The sequence below is a fragment of the Nanorana parkeri genome, unplaced genomic scaffold (assembly GCF_000935625.1).
Source record: "Nanorana parkeri isolate BGI_ZX_2015 unplaced genomic scaffold, ASM93562v1 scaffold834, whole genome shotgun sequence".
Classification (NCBI taxonomy): domain Eukaryota; kingdom Metazoa; phylum Chordata; class Amphibia; order Anura; family Dicroglossidae; genus Nanorana; species Nanorana parkeri.
In genome coordinates, this window is record NW_017307102.1 from 560,381 (window position 1) to 581,379 (window position 20,999).

The following is a 20,999-nucleotide window of genomic DNA, read 5'->3' on the forward strand; positions in this document are numbered from 1 at the left end:
AGTCGGCAGTCACAGGAGACCGAGCTCTCCTCCTGTGACAGCAAGTCAGGCTGGAGAGCGGGTACAAGCAGTGGGTGATCAGTGATCACTATATGTAAATAATTGAGGACATCTAGTATGTTGCTCTACAACGCTTCTGTTCATTCATGATTGTGGATATAGTAAACATAGTATCTCCACATGTTATGAATGAACAGGATTCCTGTTAATTTATAACGGGGGCTGCAGAAAAAGAGATTGTGGCCTCTGTGTGCTCAATCTTTTTCTATTTTAAAAGGGAAATAGGGGTCTGTTTTAGACCCCTGATGTTTTCCAGAGCCCCCAAACAGTAAAGTAAAAAAAATATATTCAATAAATAAAATCTATATAAAGTTTAGAAAAAAATAAAATATTTGAATTTTTCTTTAAAAGGTTAGGAAAGAAATACTTTTTGATTTTCGGCCTGACAATTTTTTTTTTTAGTTTCAAAATTTTATTTTGGTACATCTCTAAAATAAAGTAAACAGTTCCTGAGATTTGTCAAAGCTAAAGCTTCAGTTAGTCCACTTGTCATTGCTACCTGCTGGTAAAACCTGGAATTAAGTGCCACCAACAACATACGGCTCTTATGCGTGCACAACATTGTATTTTATTGGTTGTCGTTACCCTAATTTAGAAAGTCCCAGACTTGCCCATCCCTGATCCAGCAAGAATTCAGAGGAGGCTGCCATTTCTCAGAATATTCTCAATCAGGACCGCACATGCACACCGCATTCTCCAATCAGTCCTGTAAAGAGTTCATACTCTGGCAGGATATAGGTTTGGAAATTGTGGTATGCATGTTCGGATCTGACAGAAAAGAATTGACATTTGGCGGTCTATCCCCAATGCAGATCTTGCTGAATTGAGGATAGGCTAGTATAACATTTCAGTAAAATTGCAGTTCGAATTTAAGACTGGCTCGATCCCGGACTTGTTTTGTCTGACTTCTGCATCTTGTACCTGCAGGTTCAAGGGGCTCAAACCGACTGTTGTCCTTCTCTCCCGAGGAATTTCCAACGCTGAAAGCAGCTGGCGAGCAAGACAAGGTTGGCAAAGAAAAGAGCGGCTTAGATCCGTCGTATGGGCCCGGACCAAGCCTCCGCCCCCAGAGTAAGCCCCTCGCCCTGCTTCCCGGTAACCGCTCTGAACATTTTATTGTCTGTCTTCCTTATGTTTTAGTTTGTCACCCTAAAACTGTATAATGATTTTCTAGGCTAGTGATTCTGGTTTCTTCATAGACTACATAGTGCCAGCATGCCCTCAGATTCTGCCTAAGGGGTTACGATTGTTTTGGTCAAACATGCAGTGTTTAAATTCAAAATATACTGTATAAGGATCCTTACTATTTGTGCCAGTTGTCCTATTTTCCATAGTCACCAGGACAGTGTGTGGTGGGGGTTATGGTCACTGGAATAGGAGGTGGTGGGAGTAGTCTTCTGGGTAAACATGTTCCAGTGACAATGACAAAGGGCTTTTACCTCTCTTTTGGAGAGATTTCATCTGGACAGAAAGTAAAGGAGAATTCATTTTACACATTTTTGACTTTACACATTTTATGGTTTATTGAATGATGAACCTGGGTTGGGTGGTGGGAAAAGACTGGAACACTTGTATGTTTACTGTGAGCTTCAGATCTTATGTGGAAGTTCTTTTAGTGTCTGGTAGATGTGCATTGAGAGAGCTTTGTGAAGGTGCACTCGTGCAGCACTACTAAGCAGGAAGTATACGTTGCTGTTAGGAGCTATGGCTGCCCGCATGTAAATATGTAGTTGTAAAATACATTGTCCTTATGTATATTTTCTATTACGCTAAAGTTTTACATGTGTACCCAGAAGGCTAATGTAACTCTTTAACCACTTGCTGACTGTGGTGTTTACACCCCCTTCCTGGCCAGACCATTTTTCAGTATTCAGCGCTGCGGTACTTTTGACATTTATTCCGTCATGCAACGCTGTACTGAAACAAATTTTATACCATTTTTGGGGGACAGATAGAGCTTTCTTTTGGTGGTATTTATTCACCACTGGGGTTTTTATTTTTTACTATATTAAGGAAAAATTACTCAAAATTTTGAAAAGAACCCTAATGTCACCTAGGGACCCCAAGAGAAGCTGATGAAGCAGAGATCTGCTTCACCAGCTTCTCTCCGGTTTTTGTACCGGAGAGTGGCAGAGGATGCGGAATTGATGTAGTAAACATCACTTCCTGCATTCAGAGAGCGGAGGGAGATCGTGTACTGATTTCCCTCCGTTCTCAGTGCACAGAGTCAAATCGCCCATCCGGGATCGCGGGGGCGGCGACCACGAGGAGCGGTAAGGAGGGGAGCGCACAGACATGCATCATACAAGCGATGATGCATGTATCCCGGCCCTATATAAGTCTGTGGAGCACTACTGTAAAGGTGCAACCAGGGTAGTGAAGACTTGGCGTTGGAAATGGAGCCATGGGTGTCAGATCGAGTATAAATCGGAGTGGGTTAGGTCAGGGGAAGGTGGGAAAAAACCATTAGCCCTCATTCACACTAGAAAAGGCCGGCACGTATAGCTCTGTGCTGCGTGCACAGCCGTATCGGGCAGTTCCTGGGAAGGACAGTTGCTACATGTGATTAGTACGCAGCCCCCGTCCTTCTCTATGGGAGTACGCCGCTCTACACTCCCCTGCCCTGCACGTCCGTACTCGTGCACTGACTGGATGGATCCTGTCTGCGACCGAGCCAGGCAACGCGGACCTGCATTTGGGTTGAGCGTAGGGCGGCGTACTCCGATAGAGAAGGACGGGCTGTGTACTAATCACAGGTAGCACCTGCCCTTCCTGGGAGCTGCCCGATACGGCCGTGCACGCAGCACGAACTCTACGTGCCGGCCTTTTCTAGTGTGACTGAGGGCTTAGTACGCTTTGATTTAATCTGCACTTATCCTTTTGATCGTTTTTACTGCCCTCTTAGATTAAGCTCTTGAAGTATCGTTGCGTATGATGACTTTTGGTAGTTGGTGTGAGCCATGTCTGCAGAATATTGTCGGTGCAGGCTGAGCATTTTGCTCCCTGCCATTGGGGATGAAGTGCTAAGGCAAACTCTCCAAAATGTATACAATTCATACTGTGCACAAAAGGAACTTCAGTTTATACTCTGTTCTGTTTTTTAGGATTTGTGAGATCAGGGAAGTTTCAAGTTTCTTATCTGTTATGCCCCCCTGCCTGTCAGTGGAAGGTGAAAGTGTTAATCTCTGTTTCTTCTTATGCTCCCGTTTCAGATGTCACCAGTTGGAGGGAGGGCGGTGGGAGAAGCATCTCTAGTGGCATATCTCCAACCGTCTCTCCTACTGAGCCGGGCAGCAAGTCCACCATCTCTGGAGATGGGGCCCCCTCCGCGGCGCAAGCTAACGATTCCAAGGAGCTTTCGCTACGCCCGGCTCAGCCTACTCGAAAAGGGGCTTCGCAGTTTTTGGGAAACACATACCATCCACCAACTTACCATGATATGCTGCCAGCTTTTGTGAGTGTCAATAGGGTGCATTATTTGTGTTTGTTATTGGATGAATATTTAAAATATTTGTGTAAATAGAACAAATTTAAGGAGAACTATGGAGTTACGGCTTTTCCCCGTAGTTCTCCTTAGGGTAACGGGAGGACACAAACCAGCGTCCTCCCGACACCCTAGGCTCAGTATACCGCGAGCTCTAGCTCGCGGTATACTGAGACGCTGAAGCGGAATCCGACAATTATGTCTGGATCCGCCCAGCTGCGTGACTGCCTCTGCCTATCTAGAGGCAGAGCCAGCTGTACCTGCCCCGTCCGTTCCGCCAGTAAGCGCTGGCGGATCGGAGTGGGAAGGAGGGAATCCAGGCCCTCCCCTGTCACGGCAGAGAGCCGTGACCGGATAGAGAGGTGAGCGAACGCCGGTATGTGTTCGCTCACCTCCCGATCTACTGAGCCGACCTGTGACAGTCTCATTGTCACAGGTCGGCTAGAACTATGAGGTGAGTGAAAAGCACTCGCCTCATAGTTCTCCTTTTTAAAGCAGAGTTCAATCTTTTTAAAATATTTTATATAAAACATGACACATTACAAATGTTGCACAATGCTTTTGGCACGTTAAACTTGTACATGCACCACAGTGCTTTTCTAAATAGTTGCGAAATATGTGCTATTCCTTTTGCTATCCCATCCAACAGTATTTGTTCATAGAGGCTAAACTCTTTAGTTCTCCTCCTCTTATGTCACAGCTCCCCATCTCCCACACGCCTCTTAACTCCTCTTAAGGGGTCATTACCTGACTGCCTTTTTTTTTTTTTTTTTTTCTTCCAGCTTTGCCCCCAACACTTTATGATGAGGTTGACTAGATTCCTTTTTTTATGATTGGTTATCACACCTGCTTCTTGGCTTTTAGTGGGAGTTAATTAGTTTGATTTGCTTTAGGCCTACTTCCTTAGTATGGAGCACAACTTTTGTATTGGGCTTTATTGTCTTGATTAAGACCTTGGGCCAATAAGTGACTGTTTTTCTCTTTTCAGATGTGTTCTCAGCACCCAACCGAACCCACTGGGACATTGGATCGAGCTTCCTTCCCCACCCTTACCTCCTCCCAATCCCGTCTTGAACCCCGTGTACCATTTAGACAATACCAGATAAACAATCATGAAGGGTAAGTGGAAATGTGTGTACAGTCTGTGCTTGTGGCCACTGTTCTCTTGAGTGCTCAGCTTGAACAATGTGCATTGTCTATGCAATGCTGTCAGTTTAATCACACATAGATTGATTTCATTGACTTCTCTGATAAATGGAGGTTGTCTTTTACACACAACAAGCTAATACTATAAAGCTTTTTCTAGGGATGTCCTGATACCAGTTCAGATACTAGTGCCGATACTTGGCATTTTCATGAGAACTACCAGGGTTGCAGCTGGGACCTAGCTCTCATTCTCCACCACTGTCCTGAAATCATTAGTTTGTATTGTTTTAGATAAAAAACAAAAATGTATCAGTACTTGTATCTGTGAGGACATGGACAATCCAGTAGACAAGATGTCAAAAAAAACAAAAACGCAGTATTGCAGTGTATATAATTTATATTTGTTGGCACTCTCTCACCTAAAACCAAAAAAGCTTTCCCTTTGAAATGTAATTAAATGTGTTCTGTCAATTTATCAAGCAGGAAAGAAAACCGGCCTAATGGTGGCAATTTCCGGCCGGTACGGCCGCAAAGGCCCCAACATGAAAGGGCTCCGCGGGCCACTATTATCAATGCTGAAGATCTTAAAGAATTAGATGACCTGGATAATGATGCAGAAGATGGTTGGGCAGGTGAGGGGTGAAAACTTAGAGTTTAAACGGCACATTTGTTAACTTTTGTAAATTTTGTTAACTTTTGTGGACACTTGGACAGCTTGCATTTGAGACACTTGTGTGTGTGGCTTTTTGCTCCCGGCCCTGTTTCTAACCTCCAATCTTCCTACATCACCACAAAGATTAGCAGATCTTAAACCATAGCAGGTTTTCTGGGTCAGGGTTCCATTGCCCTAGTTCCTGTGCAAAACGGTTGAATTAATATGTACAAATCTTGGATCGCGTGGATTGGTGGACATTAAGGAAGCTTACCTATATGTTCCCGTCTTTGTGCTCTGGGGCCCCTTCACTACTAGTTGTGGCCCTGCCTTTTCGGCTGCTTGTCTGTACCCTGGGTTTTCACCGAGGTGCTGGTCCCAGTATTTCCAGTAGTAGCCCTGCTGAACTGTCATTACATTCCCATTGTGTGATAGTTTGACAACCTCCTTTTTTGGGAACAGTTGGCCCAGGCTCTGTTGGCCATTGCGGCTTAGAATCTTCAAATCTTACAGCAGTTAGATAGATCCTGAACTTACAGAAATCTTTGTTGGAATACCTAGGGCTAGGCTGGCACAGGCCAGTGTGTGCGCTCTCCAGTCCAGGAGTTGTCTTTTCTGTCTGCTTTTTTCAAGAGTTTTGGGCCTGATGATAGCTTCCGTCTAGGCTGTCCTGTTTGCCCAGTTTCAGTCCAGACCTCACCAACGCAACATTCTGTTATGGGACAAGTCAGCCCAGACAGACTGATTTGCTTTGCACCAAGTACCATTTAGGTGGCTCAGAAATCTGGCTGTCGTATTGAAGTCTCTTTATTCCCACGTTTTGCAAGATCCTCATGATGGATGCCAGCTTCTCTGGCCGGGGAGGAGTTCTGGGCACTGTCATTGCAAGGAACTTAGTTGGAGGAGTCTCCTCTCCTGATCAACATTCCAAAGGTATGGGCAATCTGGCTCTGTCTGCATTGTTGGACCATCCTGCTGGAGTCATCTGACCCAGGTGGATATTGACTGCTCATTTGATGCCAGCTTTGTGCATAAGGTCCTGCAGGCAGTCACCAGTTTTGTTTATCTTGGTCCTGTTAGCGTTGCCCGCCCTTCATGTACGACTGCTCTTGGACATCCTGAAGGTGAATGACTTCCTGCGTCCCTCTGTGGATGAAAAAGAAAATAGGATTTTTGCACCCATCATAAAATTCTTCTGTTTCATTATTTTGAGGGACGCAGGTCCCGCTGTGTGTTTATGATCATGGTCTTAGTAGTGCTTTGCTATTCAAATGATACATACTTGTTAGCACAATGTACTATCCTGGGCTTTCCTGTAGTTTTTTGCTTGCCAGTTTTCAACAGTATAACCCAAGGATGAAGGACTTCTGCACACTCTAAGGAATCAATTTTTACATGAAGTACAAAATTCTACCTCCACCTTTACTTCACCTGCCTATCCATTAAGTGCCCGAAGTAAACACCTTGTACTTTCTGGTATGGAGTAGCATGTAAATTGTTGACAGTGCTAGGCTAGTCGGGGAGTCCATAGCCCAGTATAAGCGTAAATAAAACTATAGTTCTCATGCCACCCTTATTCATATGCCAGAGCAAAAATAAGGCAAGTGTATGCTTTTGGGAAGGGGGGTCATAAAAGCAAACCTGTTGCTTCTACATTACATTACCAAAGCATAGGTTCAGTTAATTGTTAAGAATACTGTAATTCCCCAGGATTGTCTGTATTTGCAGTTTTAATTGCAAAATAGTCTTCTCTGATCAATCATTCTTCAGGTCTCCATGATGAAGTGGATTATTCAGAAAAGCTAAAATTCAGTGAAGATGAAGAAGAGGAGGAAGTTACAAAAGAAAACGGAGCTAAATTGTAAGAGACTTATTACTGCTTGTTTAAACCTGTTGCTTAAACCCTGCTTCTGTTCTTCAGGCATTATTACCTTATCTGTGCACTCTAATGGGAGAGACAATTGCCTAACAACATGTTTTAATACCCAGAAGTGGTGCTTTTTTTTTTTATTTTAATACTACAACAAACTACACGCATTATGTGTGTACTGGGTTATGGCCACATTTTATTTATTCTTTATTAGAATTTTCCATAACATTTATAACAAATAACACAATTACACCAAGTTCTCTTTTATACATGCATGTACAAATATATACATAGCTTTCTTTCTTTCCCCTATATTCCATATAGCCTCACCCGAATCCCATTGCAATATTTATTTTTGTACCTCCTTCTTTTAATTGTTTTAATGTCGGGTGGCTTGGTCTTACCTACATATCTATCGGCCTATCAAACTTAGGGGTGCAAAGGGCACTTATTTGTTTTGAATGTGCAGGCAGCACATAATGCATGAAAGTCTGCATCTGCAGCATTTTTAACAGCACAGCATGTGTATTTTGGAGTGGTGTAGCGGAGGTGAAATGGCATCTTACTATATGTGTGTTCGTTGGATTCCCTTTCACCCTACATTATCTGCATTTCTGTAAAACATGCATTTTAGCAGTAGTCACCACAGTGCACAAGAGTTGCCAACCTCATACAATCTGGTCACACAATGCAGACCTACAGCCAAAGGTTAGTCACATTTTTTTATTTAGATTGAACCAATGTTATGTTTTCTGATTCGGTTCCCTGTTGAAAATAATTTGCTCTTTAAGGCCTGGTTCACACCTGAGCGTTTTTCTGAGCCGATAGTCACACGAAAACACAGATTTCCATGCAAGTCAATGGTGACTTTTACACCTTAACGTTGTGTCGCACGTAGGAAACCGCCTGTTGCTGCGAAAAGATGCAGGAGCGGATTTCAGGCGGGTACCGTGCTGTTTTGGCCCCATAGACCTCTCTATGCTGGGAGAAGCCCACGATTTGAAAAGCAAAAACGCGCAGAAAAAAAATCACGTGATAAACGCACAAAAACACATGAAACTGAAAACGCCTAGGTGTGAACATAGCATGTTTCTAACAAAACATAAAGCTTATATTTAGGACAGGAAGTGAGGTGAAATCTTGCCTGTGGTGACATTCTGAAAACCTGACAGATATTTACCTTTCCTTATTGCAGGAAGATGTTTGTTGCTGTTTAAACAATTTTGGGGGCAATTTACTCCCTGTCTGACACCGTTCACCTTTAGGCCCCGTTCACATTGCGCGTTTTGTCGCGCAAATGCTTGCATTGAGCAAGCGAGAATCGTGGCAAAATCCGCTCCAAAAAGGGTCCTGCTGTAGCGACACACGACCCGCGACAGCAGGACCCCTTGCCCCATTGAGATGCATTGAAGAGCGATATCACGCGGTAAATAGCCACGATATCGCAGGAATTACCGCGCGATAAATCTGCTCAATGTGAACGGGGCCTAACAGGAAGTGAATGGCATCACTGGCAAAATGGCAGTAAACACGTGGCAGAGGTCGTAACTCTCCTATTTAAAAACAAACAAACTCCTAGCTGATGTTGGATTTTACCCATTTAATCCTATCACCAGTGTGCAACAAGGTTAAGCTGGATGAATGTGGCTGTTTGCTAACCGCTAATATTTCTCATTGGTTCCAGGAATGGCTGGGACTCTAGAAGGCAGCGACAAGTTTCCTTTAACTCCACTGATAGCGCTGAAACAAAGCACCCAGTTGAGGATGGAAAGGTGTGGAATGACTCAGGGGTGCACAATCGTCCTACAAGAAGGGCCCCAGAGTCTGGCCAGCAAGTTCCCCGCAAAGCAAACAGTTGGGCTGCAGTGGCAGAACACCAGGTACGATTTTCACTAGGGCTGCAGCTAACGATTATTTTCCAAATTTAAGTTTAGTTAGCCGATTGTTAAGTTCGATTAATCGGGGGAAGAAAACTATAAAAAAAAAAAAAAAGAAACAATGGCTCCAGTGATGGACTACTAGTTTGTAGTGAGAATGTAGTCCATTACGGGAGCAAGCTTGGAGCGGTGGCTACTTTACAATACACATGGGGAACAAAAGTAGCCACCCTCTAGAAGGAAGGACAGTGTCGGCTATAGGGTAATACAACAAATCCCAGTAATGATACATTATACAGTGGCGCAATGCAGAATACCACCAGCTATAGATGAATACAACAAATCCCAGCAATAAGACATTATACAACTGCGCAATGCAGAATACCACCAGCTATAGAGGAATACAACAAACCCCAGCAATAATACATTATACAGTACAATGCAGAATACCACCAGCTACAGAGGATTACAACAAATCCCAGCAATAAGACATTATACAGCACAATGCAGAATACCACCAGCTACAGAGGATTACAACAAATCCCAGCAATAGTTCATTATACAGTGGTGCAATGCATAATACCACCAGCTGTAGAGGACTACAAAACCCAGCAATAGTACATTATAGCTGGCGGCATTCTGCATTGCGCTGTATAATGTACTATTGCTGGGACTTGTAGTCCTCTATAGCTGGTGGTATTCTGCATTGTGCTGTATAATAGTAGATATAGAGGAATACAACAAATCCCAGCAATAAGACGTTATACAGCACAATGCAGAATACCACCTGCTATAGAGGAATACAACAAATCCCAACAATAAGACATTATACAGCGGCGCAATGCAGGATACCACCGGCTATAGAGGAATACAAGAAACCCCAGCAATACAGTGTATAATGTATTGCTGGGATTTGTATTCCTCTTTAGCTGATGGTACATTGTGCTGTATAATAGTAGATATAGAGGAATACAAATCCCATTATGCCAGCAATACATTAATACAGCACCATGTGGGGGGCAAAGTGCAGGCAGTCTTACCTAAACAGTCTCCAAGCAACTTTCTTCCCTGAGATCGTGGGGTTGTCTGTCGGCAGCTGCCGTCCCCCCACGCCTGCTTCTCCTGGCTTCCAGTTCTGTCTCCCTGTGACGATCGTGGGTGCCGATCTAGGATCGTGTTGTGGGCAGCGGTGAGTCAGTGAGAGCCCAGAGCTGGGTGAAGCAGCGTGTGGGGCGCCGCAAGCAGGGCAACTAATTGAAAGTCAGCTAATTGATGGAAAACATTGATAATGTTTTCCATCATCGATTATAATCGGCGTAGTCGATTAGTTCCAGCCCTAATTTACACGGTCATAAAAAATACAGGGGAACCCATCCTTGTCTTTCAACATGGGATTGTGGGTGTTTCTTTCAAGAGAACCTGTCAGGTTTACCTCACTGTTGACACTGAGTCTTTATAGCCCTACTTCAGCTTATATTTTTTTGTAACATTAAGAATGCTGTGGAAAAGGATGAGGAACTTCTATCGGGTTTAATTTACGGTCTGTGTCCGGTTGAAGAGTTCCTCTCCTTTCTGTTTTGGTGGCTGGGTGTCACAAAGAGAAGCAGTCATTGTATATCTAGCTAATAAGGATAGTGTCCTTGTACATCATGCTGACTGTTGTCAGTCTTTGTAACATGCTGATGTACAGGGATGCATTTTTTTTTTCCATGTATTTTGATCTTTTTATGTATTGCTGGCCTTTTTGAAGGTGCATTACTCCAGAGCTCTCAATAGTTCAGCTGCCATTTTAACCTCCCTGTTAAAATAACTTGGTTCCTGGAAGAAGTAAGCTCATTTTCCAAGCTGCATGCTTATTCTAGATATGTAAGGCTGTCATTTCCAGAGACAGTCAGGTAACTAGCTTTTTAGTATTCCCGTACCCCCAGGTTTTGTAATAGCAGAGTTACTTAAATGACTGCAAATTGTTTAGTGGTTTTGCCCTAGGGGTGTGCAAGATTGTCAACTTACAGCTGTGAATTTGTGCTGTATGCAATGTGCACCCAATGTTTGGGTGTTGATCAGAGGATTTTGTTTTTTTAATAAAGGGAGGATATTTTTTTTTTTTTTAAATTGTATGTGTATAAAATATATACTTTTATAATTTTTGTTATCAATTTACAAAATGCAAAGAATCTAAATCAAATGAATATTTGGTCTGACTACCCTTTTGGCTTCAAACCAGCATCACCTCTTACACTTGCACAAAGTCAGGGATTTTATAGGATTAGAGTCAGGTGCATGATTAACCAATTATACCAAGCAGGGACTAATCAATTTCATATGTAGGTTGTCATTACCTGAAACAGAAATAGCTGTGTATGAGGCTTAAAACTGGGTGAGGAACAGCCAAACCCTGCTACTAAGGTGAGGTTGTGGAAGACAGATTCATGTCACAGGTCATACCAGCCTTCCCACCATGGCAAGGCTGAGCTACACAAGAAGACACAAGGAAGTTATACTGCATCAGCAATGTCTCTCACAGGCAAAGATTTCAAAGCAGACTGGGGTTTCAAGATGTACTATTTAAGCTCTTTTGAAGAAGCACAAAGAAACAGTCAACGTTGAGGACCGTAGACGCAGTAGTCGTCCAAGGAAACTTAAAGGAGAACTATGACATGAGTGATTTTCACTCACCTCATAGTTCTAGCCGACCTGTGACAATGAGACTGTCACAGGTCGGGTCAGTAGATCGGGAGGTGAGCGAACACATACCGGGTTCCCTCACCTCTCGATCCTGTCACGGCTCTGCCGTGACAGGGGGAGGGGCTGGATTCCCCTCTCCCCGCTCCGATCTGCCAGCGCTGACTGGCGGAACAGACGGGGGAGGGGGCGGGTACAGCTGGCTCTGCCTCTAGATAGGCAGAGCCAGCTGTCACTCACGCAGCTGGGCGGATCCCGTCATCTAAGTCAGGATCCGCTCCAGGTGCGGCGTCTCAGTATACCGCAAGCTGTAGCTCGCGGTATACTGAGCTTAGGGTAACGGGAGGACGCTAGTTTGTGTCCTCCCGTTACCCCAAGGAGAGCTATGGGGAAAAACACTGACCCCCCATAGTTCTCCTTTTTAATGCTGCAGAAAAGACGCCTCGTGTTTACCTCCCTTCGACATTGCAAGATGTACAGCAGTGCCATCAGCACCGAACTGGCGGAAACCAGTGGGACCCAGGTACACCCATCTAGTGTCCGGAGAACTCTGGCCAGAGGTGGTCTTCATGGAAGAATTGCGGCCTGAAAGCCATACCTCCGACATGGAAACAAGGCCAAGTGACTCAACTATGCTCAAAAACATACAAACTAGGGGTGCAGAAAAATGGCAGCTGGTGCTCTGGATGGATGAGACAAAATTTGAAATATTTGGCTCTAGCAGGAGAGTTTGTTCACAGAAGGGCTGGTGAGCGGTACAATTGGTGTCTGCAGGCAACAGTGAAGCATGGTGGACGTTCCTTTTAAGTCTGGGGCTGCATTTCTGCCAGTGGAGTTGGAGATTTGGTCAGGATCATTGGTGTCCTCCAATGCTGAGAAATACAAGCAGATACTTATCCATCAAGACATACCATCAGGGAGGCTTGTGATTGGCCCAAATGTATTCTGCAGCAGGACAACGACCCAAAACATGCTGCCCATGTCATTTAAGAACTATCTTCAGTGTAAAGAAGAACAAGGAGTCCTCAAAGTAATGGTTTGGGCCCCACAAAACCCTGATCTCAATTTCAAGTCTGCCTGGTATTAGAATGAGCGACAGAAGGATTTGAGGCAACCTACATCCACAGAAGATCTGTGCTTCATTCTCCTGCCGAGTTCCTTCAAAAACTGTGTGCAAGTGTACCTAGAGGAATTTATGCTTTTTCATAGGCAAAGGGTGGTCACACCAAATGTTTATTTTAATTCAGATGTCTCTTCTGTTAAAAAAAAAAAAAAAAAAACGATTAAAGGATAAGTTCGCCCTTTGCAAAAATTAAAGAACTGCAAAATGAATATAAAAAAAAAAATATTTCTTTTTTAATTGCATTCAAGCCTGGAAAGCATTAGGATCACAGCTGCAAAGCTCAGACTTAAGCGCATTCTCTCCCAGGCAGAGACCGTACTGAGGTACGGCGTTTCAGTTAGGAGAGATGGGGAAGGACGGCTGTACTTCAAACTGCATTCAATCACCTCATACAGCGTCCAGCTGTCCTCGCTCTAGGTAGATGCGGGAATATGGGAAGCTCTACCTAGAGAGAGGACGGCTGAACACTGTATGAGGTGATTTAATGCAGTTTGAAGTCCAGCCGTCCTTCCCCATCTCTCCTAACTGAAACGCCGTACCTCAGTACGGTCTCTGCCTGGGAGAGTATGTGCTGAAGTCTGAGCTTTTAAGCTGTGATCACAATTGCAATGCTTTCCAGGCTTGAATGCAAATATGAAAGAAATACATATTTTTTTTATATATATTAATAATTATGCATTTTTAAAATTTTTGCAAAAGGTGAACTTATCCTTTTTAACACTTATTTCTGAAAGCATTCTTACTTTACAGCATTTTTTTCACACCTGCCTCAAACTTTTGCACAGTACTGTATTAAAGCAATGGCAGCCTGTATATTTATCTCCGTACAAGCTTCCTTTTAAAGCAGTATTGATTTAGCTTTGTGTGCTTCCCAATTTTTATATCCCTGCATTTGTCTTTTTAGAAGCCCGTGCCTACTGCAATATTGCGGCAGCCATCTGTGGAGGAGAAGGAGGAGAAAGTCCCTCCGAGACAGAAGTTTGTACAGTCTGAGCTATCCGAGGCAGTTGAGCGTGCTCGTAAGCGGCGTGAGGAAGAGGAACGCCGGGCTCGAGAAGAGAGGCTTGCTGCCTGCGCAGCAAAACTTAAACAGCTGGACCAAAAGACCAAGCAAGCTTCCAAATCTGGGAATGAGACTCCAAAACGTTTGGAGAACAAGGAGAACGAAGATCCCAGGTCTCCTGTCTCAGACCGGAGCATCACGCAAGAGAGTCCGCAGAATTTCCGAAGAGGTACGACTGCATGTGAGGACTGCTTGAGATCAGTAGCAACCACCTGTTCATGGGGGCAGGATATCAGTCAGGGGTGGTATATGTTTAAATGTCCTTCCTCCTCCTTCCGCTTTCTGTACAGACCTCCAGTATTATTATTTCCCCCCTCCACATAACAGTACATTGCATTAATCTGGTTTTATTGGGTTTCTCCAGTTTGTTTTACTGGTTTTTATTTAGGTTGCCTCTAAGTTCATGACATTGCAGTTAAATCAACAAACACTTAAAGTGGGTAAAGTTGCAGACAATCTGCTAAGTTTAAAATACAATTGTGAACTAGGTTATTGCCACATCAAAAGGGGTCATCACTTTGCCCTCGTCTCCTTTCAGCATATTTCCAAAAGTAGATTGACAGTGATTTTCTTTCTCTCACCCATTTGAGGGTGACAGAAAATCTTTCACCTATGGGTTGCACTGCTGCCTACATTGGACCCTGGCAAACACAGAAAAGAAATCTGTTTGCCAGCCCAGGATAATCCCTCCTACTACCAGCATGCCTCCATTTTTTTTTTTGTACTGTATGAAGTATGAACGTCTTCTCTGCAGCTGTGCTGTGTGAATAACTAACCATTTTTTAGCACCTTTTTTACTCCCAAGTTTAAGTAAGTTTAGTTTCCTTCTACAATCACGACTCTACATTACTGTTAGAGCCTGCCTCTTAGATCACAGCTTACCTGCATAGCCATCTTTCTTAAGCCTGGCTTTTGGATTGGTGTTTCCATACCCTGCTGGGCTGGACGTTGCCGGGGGTAGCCTGGAAGCGACCTTGGGACACAGAGTTTTCACATAGGGCACTTTCCAGGCTCTGTTCTGGAAAAAAAAAAATTGGCCTCGGAACTCTTTTCAGGTTCAAAGCTGCTGGCACTACCTCAGCTCTTGCCCTGTCTCAGAAGACTTTATAAAAAAGCCAGTCATGCCAAGCACCGGGCGCTACCTTTTGGTTCATAAGTCCCTAGTTCCTTTCTTTAAAAACCATCCACATTTTTGTAAGAAGATAACACTGTGTACTGAGCGCTGACATCCACTGGGTGGAGCATCATTCGTGCATGCTCTGTGCCCTTTCCTGCCAAACAGCGTCGGGAAAGTATCTTCACTATGCTGTTCCTGCTTGCAAGGAGCTATATGGAACTTTGATCCTTGATCCATTCCTGCTGCCCACCTACAGGGAGTTTGGTCACCTCCAACCATCTAACCCTCACCTGCTTCTAAACGTCTGGATTTTGAGAGTACCTTCGGCCTTATCTTGTACTCTTGGCCTTTTACGTTGTCTGATTCTAGACAGGGTGGGAACAGTCCTGCTGTAGCAGGTGCCCCAGTGCGCTCACTGGTGTGGTATGGCTGGTTCTGTGCCGTTCAGCTAAGGTTTTTACTACAGCCATGCATGACTTTGTCCCAAATCACCCATTTATTTTAGTGTGACTCTGACCGTAGGGGCCAGTCATTTTCCCGCAGATTCTGTATCTGATCTGTTCATGGCCTTCGTGGCTTGTGAGGCTTCAGCCGCTGGCTCTTGAATTCTAAGGAACTGCAGTCTTTGCCTGATGAGCTTGCCCCTGAGGGGTCCACTGTTATTCCCAAGTTAAGAGACTGTGTTGACTCTTGTGGATGCAGTGTGCACCACTCTGAATTTAAGTGGTTTCCGATCTTGGTTTCTTTGGGTGCCCTAAGTCTGCAAAAACTTTCCAATTGCACCTGTTGTTCCTACTCTCTGTGATGATTGCAAGCATCCTGAAGAGTTATTGTCTCCCTGCAAGTTCTTAACTTTGTACCTGTTTGGGTAGAATTTTATGAAAAAAAATGGTCTACCACCATGGTGGATTTGGCAGTGTTCCTTGTTATCAAAGCGACTACCATATCACATCTGTAGAGTATGTACCGGTTTTTAAGGACCCAATGGCTGAGCAGTTAGCAGTTAAAAGCAATCTATAGAACTCAATTCTTGCAAAAGGGTCCTGTTTTTCATCCTATCATCGCTGTGACTTTACTGTGCCAAACCATGGCTGGCTGGTCAAAATCCCTTAAGAGATTTTACCGCTGCTGCCGTGGGTCCCTTACTTATGGAACACATGGTGTAAATGGCTGTAATGTCAAGTGTGATGGTTTGCTGGCTGCTTACCAGTTCATCTCACTCATTTGTCTCCTGTCAGTACACTGAATAGGACTCTGATTAAAATGCTGGATTGCCGAACACCTCATCTGCATGGCCTTTGCGGGATAACGCCTATTTAGAGCTACCATTGATAACATTATCAAGGATGCCTCCTGTGGCAAGAGCACGCATCTTTTACTCCAAACTTTTTTCTTTACTAATTCTGCAGTCACGTGACCACTCAGTCTTTTGTCTTCCGAGCATGCTTGAAAACCTGCCGAAAATCGGAAGATTTCCGGGGGTTAGTGGCGTGCTCGGAAGACAAAAGGCTGAACGGGCTGGTGTGCGCAAGCACACACTGGCTGCTCAGCATTGGAATCATCGGAAGACCTCCCCTCAGCGGGGAGGGCTTGCGATGATCGCAAGTACGATCTGCCTGTCAAGATGGGCAGGTCGTACGAAATTTTAAAGACCTTACAACCATCACAACGAAAGTCGTGCGATGGTTGTAAGGTGTATGGCCTGCTTTAGTTACAAACGAGCAGGTTGTTTCCTGATGGAACTAGCAGGATCACCTGGGTATATTCTGACTTTAGCAAATCACTTCGAGATTACTGACATTGCTTGGGAATTAAGGTGCCCATACACTGTACGATTCTCATATGAGAATCGCGGGAAATCCTGCGATCGTACGAGAATCGTACAGTGTAGGGAAGGCGTGCAACCGTTTCTACTGTACGGTCGCACGTCTTCCGTCGAACAAGCAGGCTTGAAACCCCGCCGAGAATCGTACAATTCTCGGCGGGTTAGTGGCCTGCTTGTTCGACAACTGCCGAACGGGCCGGTGTGCGCACACGCACATTGCCCGTTTGCAGTGATCGGAAGCTTTCGATGATCGCAAGTACAATCTGCCCGTCCAAGATGGGCAGATCGTACGAGCTTTCAATGAGCTTACGACCATCGCAAGACAAAGGTCTTGCGATGGTCGTAAGGTGTATGGGCACCTTTTAGAGGAACAGAGTTACTAACCAACCTTTCAAAGAGGAGTGTTATGTACCATTTAACTGCATCAGCTAGTGTCAACTTAAGGGCAGTTTTTCTTCCTTGTACCAGTTGGGGACCACTTGATCCTGTTTTTCAGTGATAAGCAGGCTCTAAGGTAGGGAAGCCTACAGCTGTGAGGCCTAAGTATGAAGTCCTTAGATAAGGTTGGTGTTCAGTCAAAACGAAGGGTATATTTCTAAAGTGTAATTAAAATACTTTTAAATGAATAGATTTTAACCCTACTGTTTTAACAAAGCAGTGTCATCCAATGAATGGTTGGTTGTCATTGTCCAGTACACAAGCAAAAAAATTACATATTGTAAATGAGGAAAGTGACCTAAATTGATGATGTAGCAAAATGCTAAAAAAAACTATTTGAATCACCTTGAACACAAACTTTTATATTAAAATAGGACATGTGCCCAAGGGAGTTTTCGTCATGTTCAAAGACCTCATGACTGTAATGACCCTCCTTTGTGCTGTCTTGGAACATGCCTGAGAGTGAATAAATATAAATAATATCTCGATATGGATATATTTATTTTATTTTACACTTTTCAAAGAATTTGTAGGTTTTTTCCATCTAGTATTGGGATCTAGGCTTCCCTGCTAGATGGCACAGCTTCACCCGGGACACATCTGCAGCCTGCTGATTGGCCAGTGATGGGGGTAACGGCTTGTTAGGTCATCACTCTATCTCCACCTGTTGGCACGCTCATGTATTGACATCACACAGGAGATTGCAAGAGGCTTATGTATACAAATTTAGGTACTTGTCCTAGTTACATTTTTTTATTTTGATTGCAGAGATGCATTTTTTTTAGTGTTCTAAAATTTGTCTGGAATCCAACTTGAAAGCTGACCTGTGGGATATTTTCTATTTTATTTTTAATTTAAATCTTCATGAGCATTGTGCATTTCTTTCCGATCTGTGCAGTAATCCAGTGTAAAGCTTTGCCTCTGTGCAGGAGCTTCCTGTAATAAAGACCGATCACTGCTGCTTGTCCAGGGTGACTGATCCTGTATCCGCCCCCCTCCTTTAGTTTTCTGTGGGTGAGACCTTCTGGCCCCTCCCACAACTCTACTTTCGGCTATGTACAATTCAGTGATGATAGCACTGCTACTTTTACATGATTCTAACTGGGCTTGCAAAGGCATTGAGTGCGCTCAGTGGATTTATATTTTTTGGCTACTGAGGAATATATTTTATGTAGGCACAAAAAAAAAACACTTGTTCAGCTTTAAAAATGTGCTTTTAGTAGTTTTTGTCCCAATGTCATCACATTTTTATCTTTGCTACTGGGTAGATAGAACAGGTTAGTGTTAGGGCGTTTTCCCATGGTGCTTGCTGTGTAAGCTTTCTTAACAAATCTCTTAACTGTGGAACCAGAATCTGCTGCTATATTTATAACATTGTCAGACCATTTTTTTATTTTTTTTTTTAGTATTTTTTTTTTAATTCAACTTGATTTTGTGCTTTTTGTTTACACTGCTGCTAAATGTATTTATTTGTCTTTCATCAAGCTGTGCAATATTATAATTTTGAATAAACACTCTTTTTTTAATGAAGGCCAAGTTTTGCCTTTTGGGTTTTTGTTTAATAGGCAGGTGAATTTCTTGTTTAAGGAGTACCTGTTAACTCTACATCGTGAAAGTGGGCAGTTGAGAGATGCCTATTAGCTAATTGTTTACCACCACTACCTCTTGGCTGTGGGAATATTCACCCAGCTTTTCACATGGTTATCTGTTTTTTTGCTAAGAGCTGGTTATAGAAGCATGGGTTTGGGTATTTTTTTTTAATGTTGTCTTTGCTTATTAGTTTACAAGCAATTGAAGACTAAAGCTAGCCATGCACATAAAGCTGGGCTGAACAAGTGAAATCATTGTATTCCCCCCTCCCCACTAAACAGACGAAGGGCAAATCTTCCCTGCTGGCTAATTAATTCAGATGGCTGGCACCCACAGCTGTCTAAATACCCAAATTGTGACTTCTGCAACAGACAATCGAATTTTGTTGAGTCGATTGGTGTCAGCAGGACCACCTGTGACTCGAATTTCAGTGTATGGCTAGCTTTAGTTTGGGAATATATGCTCAGTCTGCTCCAAAGGCATTTTGTCAGCAGGTACTTTTTAACTTGAAGGCCTCATTCACACGAGAATCGGCCGGCACGTACAGCTCCGTGCACAGCCGCATTGAGCAGCTCCCGGGAAGGACGGCTGCTGCGTGTGATTTAGTACACAGCCCCTGTCCTTCTCTATGGTAGGACATACACCACCCTACGCCCTCCCCAAGTGCGGGTGTCCCGGCTCGGACGCAGACCAGATCAATCCTGTCAGCATACGAGTACGGATACCCGCACAGACCTGCACTTGGGGTGAGCGTAGGGCGGCGTCTGGCTGCGTAGTCCCATAGAGGAGGGGCTGCATACTAATCACACAGCACCTGTCCTTCCCGGGAGCTATGTAAATGAGTGTGCAGCGCTCAGGGTCACCAATAAGTGAACCAAAACTATCAAATACGTGTTATTAACACACAATAAAAGTGCTTATAATCTTTTGTGCATAATCTGCTACGATATCCTGGTGGTAGCCAGTGAGATATTAAATACAAAATTTCACTTCGTGCAAAAGTGCAAAAAAACATTATAGAAAAATTATAAGAAAATTCTTTGTTGCAATCAAATATAAACGTGCATCAAATCAAATAATAAGGTTTTTATTTGCACAAAGTGAAATTTCGTATTTAATATCTCACTGGCTACCACCAGGACATGGTAGCAGATTATGCACAAAAGATTATTGTGCACTTTTATTGTGTGTTAATAACACGTATTTGATAGTTTTGACCGTGCACGGAGCTATACGTGCCTGCCTTTTCTAATGTGAATGAGGCCGAAGGCTTAAACATGCTATAAATGGACTTATTAAAATTCAAGCTTCACGTGAGTCAGTAGTTAAGAATCACATGGTCTCTGACCAACAGGAGCATTGCAGTGTTATAGGCAGAGTCTCTTTTAATCTTTAGACCCTGTGTGGTAGAGTGACTGAGAGACGAGATGATAAATAAAGCATAGCTAGGATTCAGAGTTTGTAATTCTTTATGTACATAGGGGTTGGCAAATCTTCTCATTATACAAACTACACAAACCGATCAAATCATTTCCATGAAACCGATTACTATCATACTTAAGTTATCATACTTAAGTTCACAATGTACATCTTAATGCAGAAGGAAAAGCATTACCATAACTCGCGTGTGAGATGTTGCTTGAACTTTTGCTCTGGTCTTTCCTGTGTACATATTGTAATAAATCGCTTTCTTGCAGCCATGTGACTATAAAGATTTGGTGCTCCAGCTCATTCCTCTCCGTGGCTGCTGAGCAGGAACTGTTCTGGCTGATAATACTAGGAGCTTAGGATGCTGCCACGGCTCCCTGATATTCAGAGGGGCCTGCAGTATGGAGACTAGCTGGAGTGTTGTGGTCACATGACTGCATAGAAAACCTATATAAATTATTCAGAAAGGCATTTGTTACTAAATGCTGACAGTGAGATTCCGAGCAAACGGGAAGCCAACATTTTACACGTAAGCTATTGCGATGCCTTCTACTTTTAAGAAACCTTTACATCAGTATAGCTCCACTTGAAATTGCTATTTGGGTGCAAGTCCTCTTTTAATTGCCTGCTGGCTCCTGACTTTC

At 43.6% G+C, this 20,999-nt stretch overlaps 1 protein-coding gene across 4 annotated transcripts in view; it reads left to right on the top strand.

Annotated features, from left to right (window-relative positions):
- Positions 1 to 20,999, top strand: part of PRRC2B (proline rich coiled-coil 2B) — a 77,491-nt gene that overhangs the window by 8,894 nt on the left and 47,598 nt on the right. For 3 of the 4 annotated variants that reach the window (XM_018565338.1, XM_018565342.1, XM_018565341.1), the window contains exons 5-11: positions 988 to 1,155; positions 3,273 to 3,514; positions 4,533 to 4,663; positions 5,174 to 5,322; positions 7,113 to 7,203; positions 8,897 to 9,092; positions 13,799 to 14,126. In XM_018565338.1, the coding sequence (XP_018420840.1) occupies positions 988 to 1,155; positions 3,273 to 3,514; positions 4,533 to 4,663; positions 5,174 to 5,322; positions 7,113 to 7,203; positions 8,897 to 9,092; positions 13,799 to 14,126 (1,305 nt within the window). The remainder of the gene's footprint in view (positions 1 to 987; positions 1,156 to 3,272; positions 3,515 to 4,532; positions 4,664 to 5,173; positions 5,323 to 7,112; positions 7,204 to 8,896; positions 9,093 to 13,798; positions 14,127 to 20,999) is intronic. The other variant, XM_018565340.1, reaches the window with a different exon arrangement.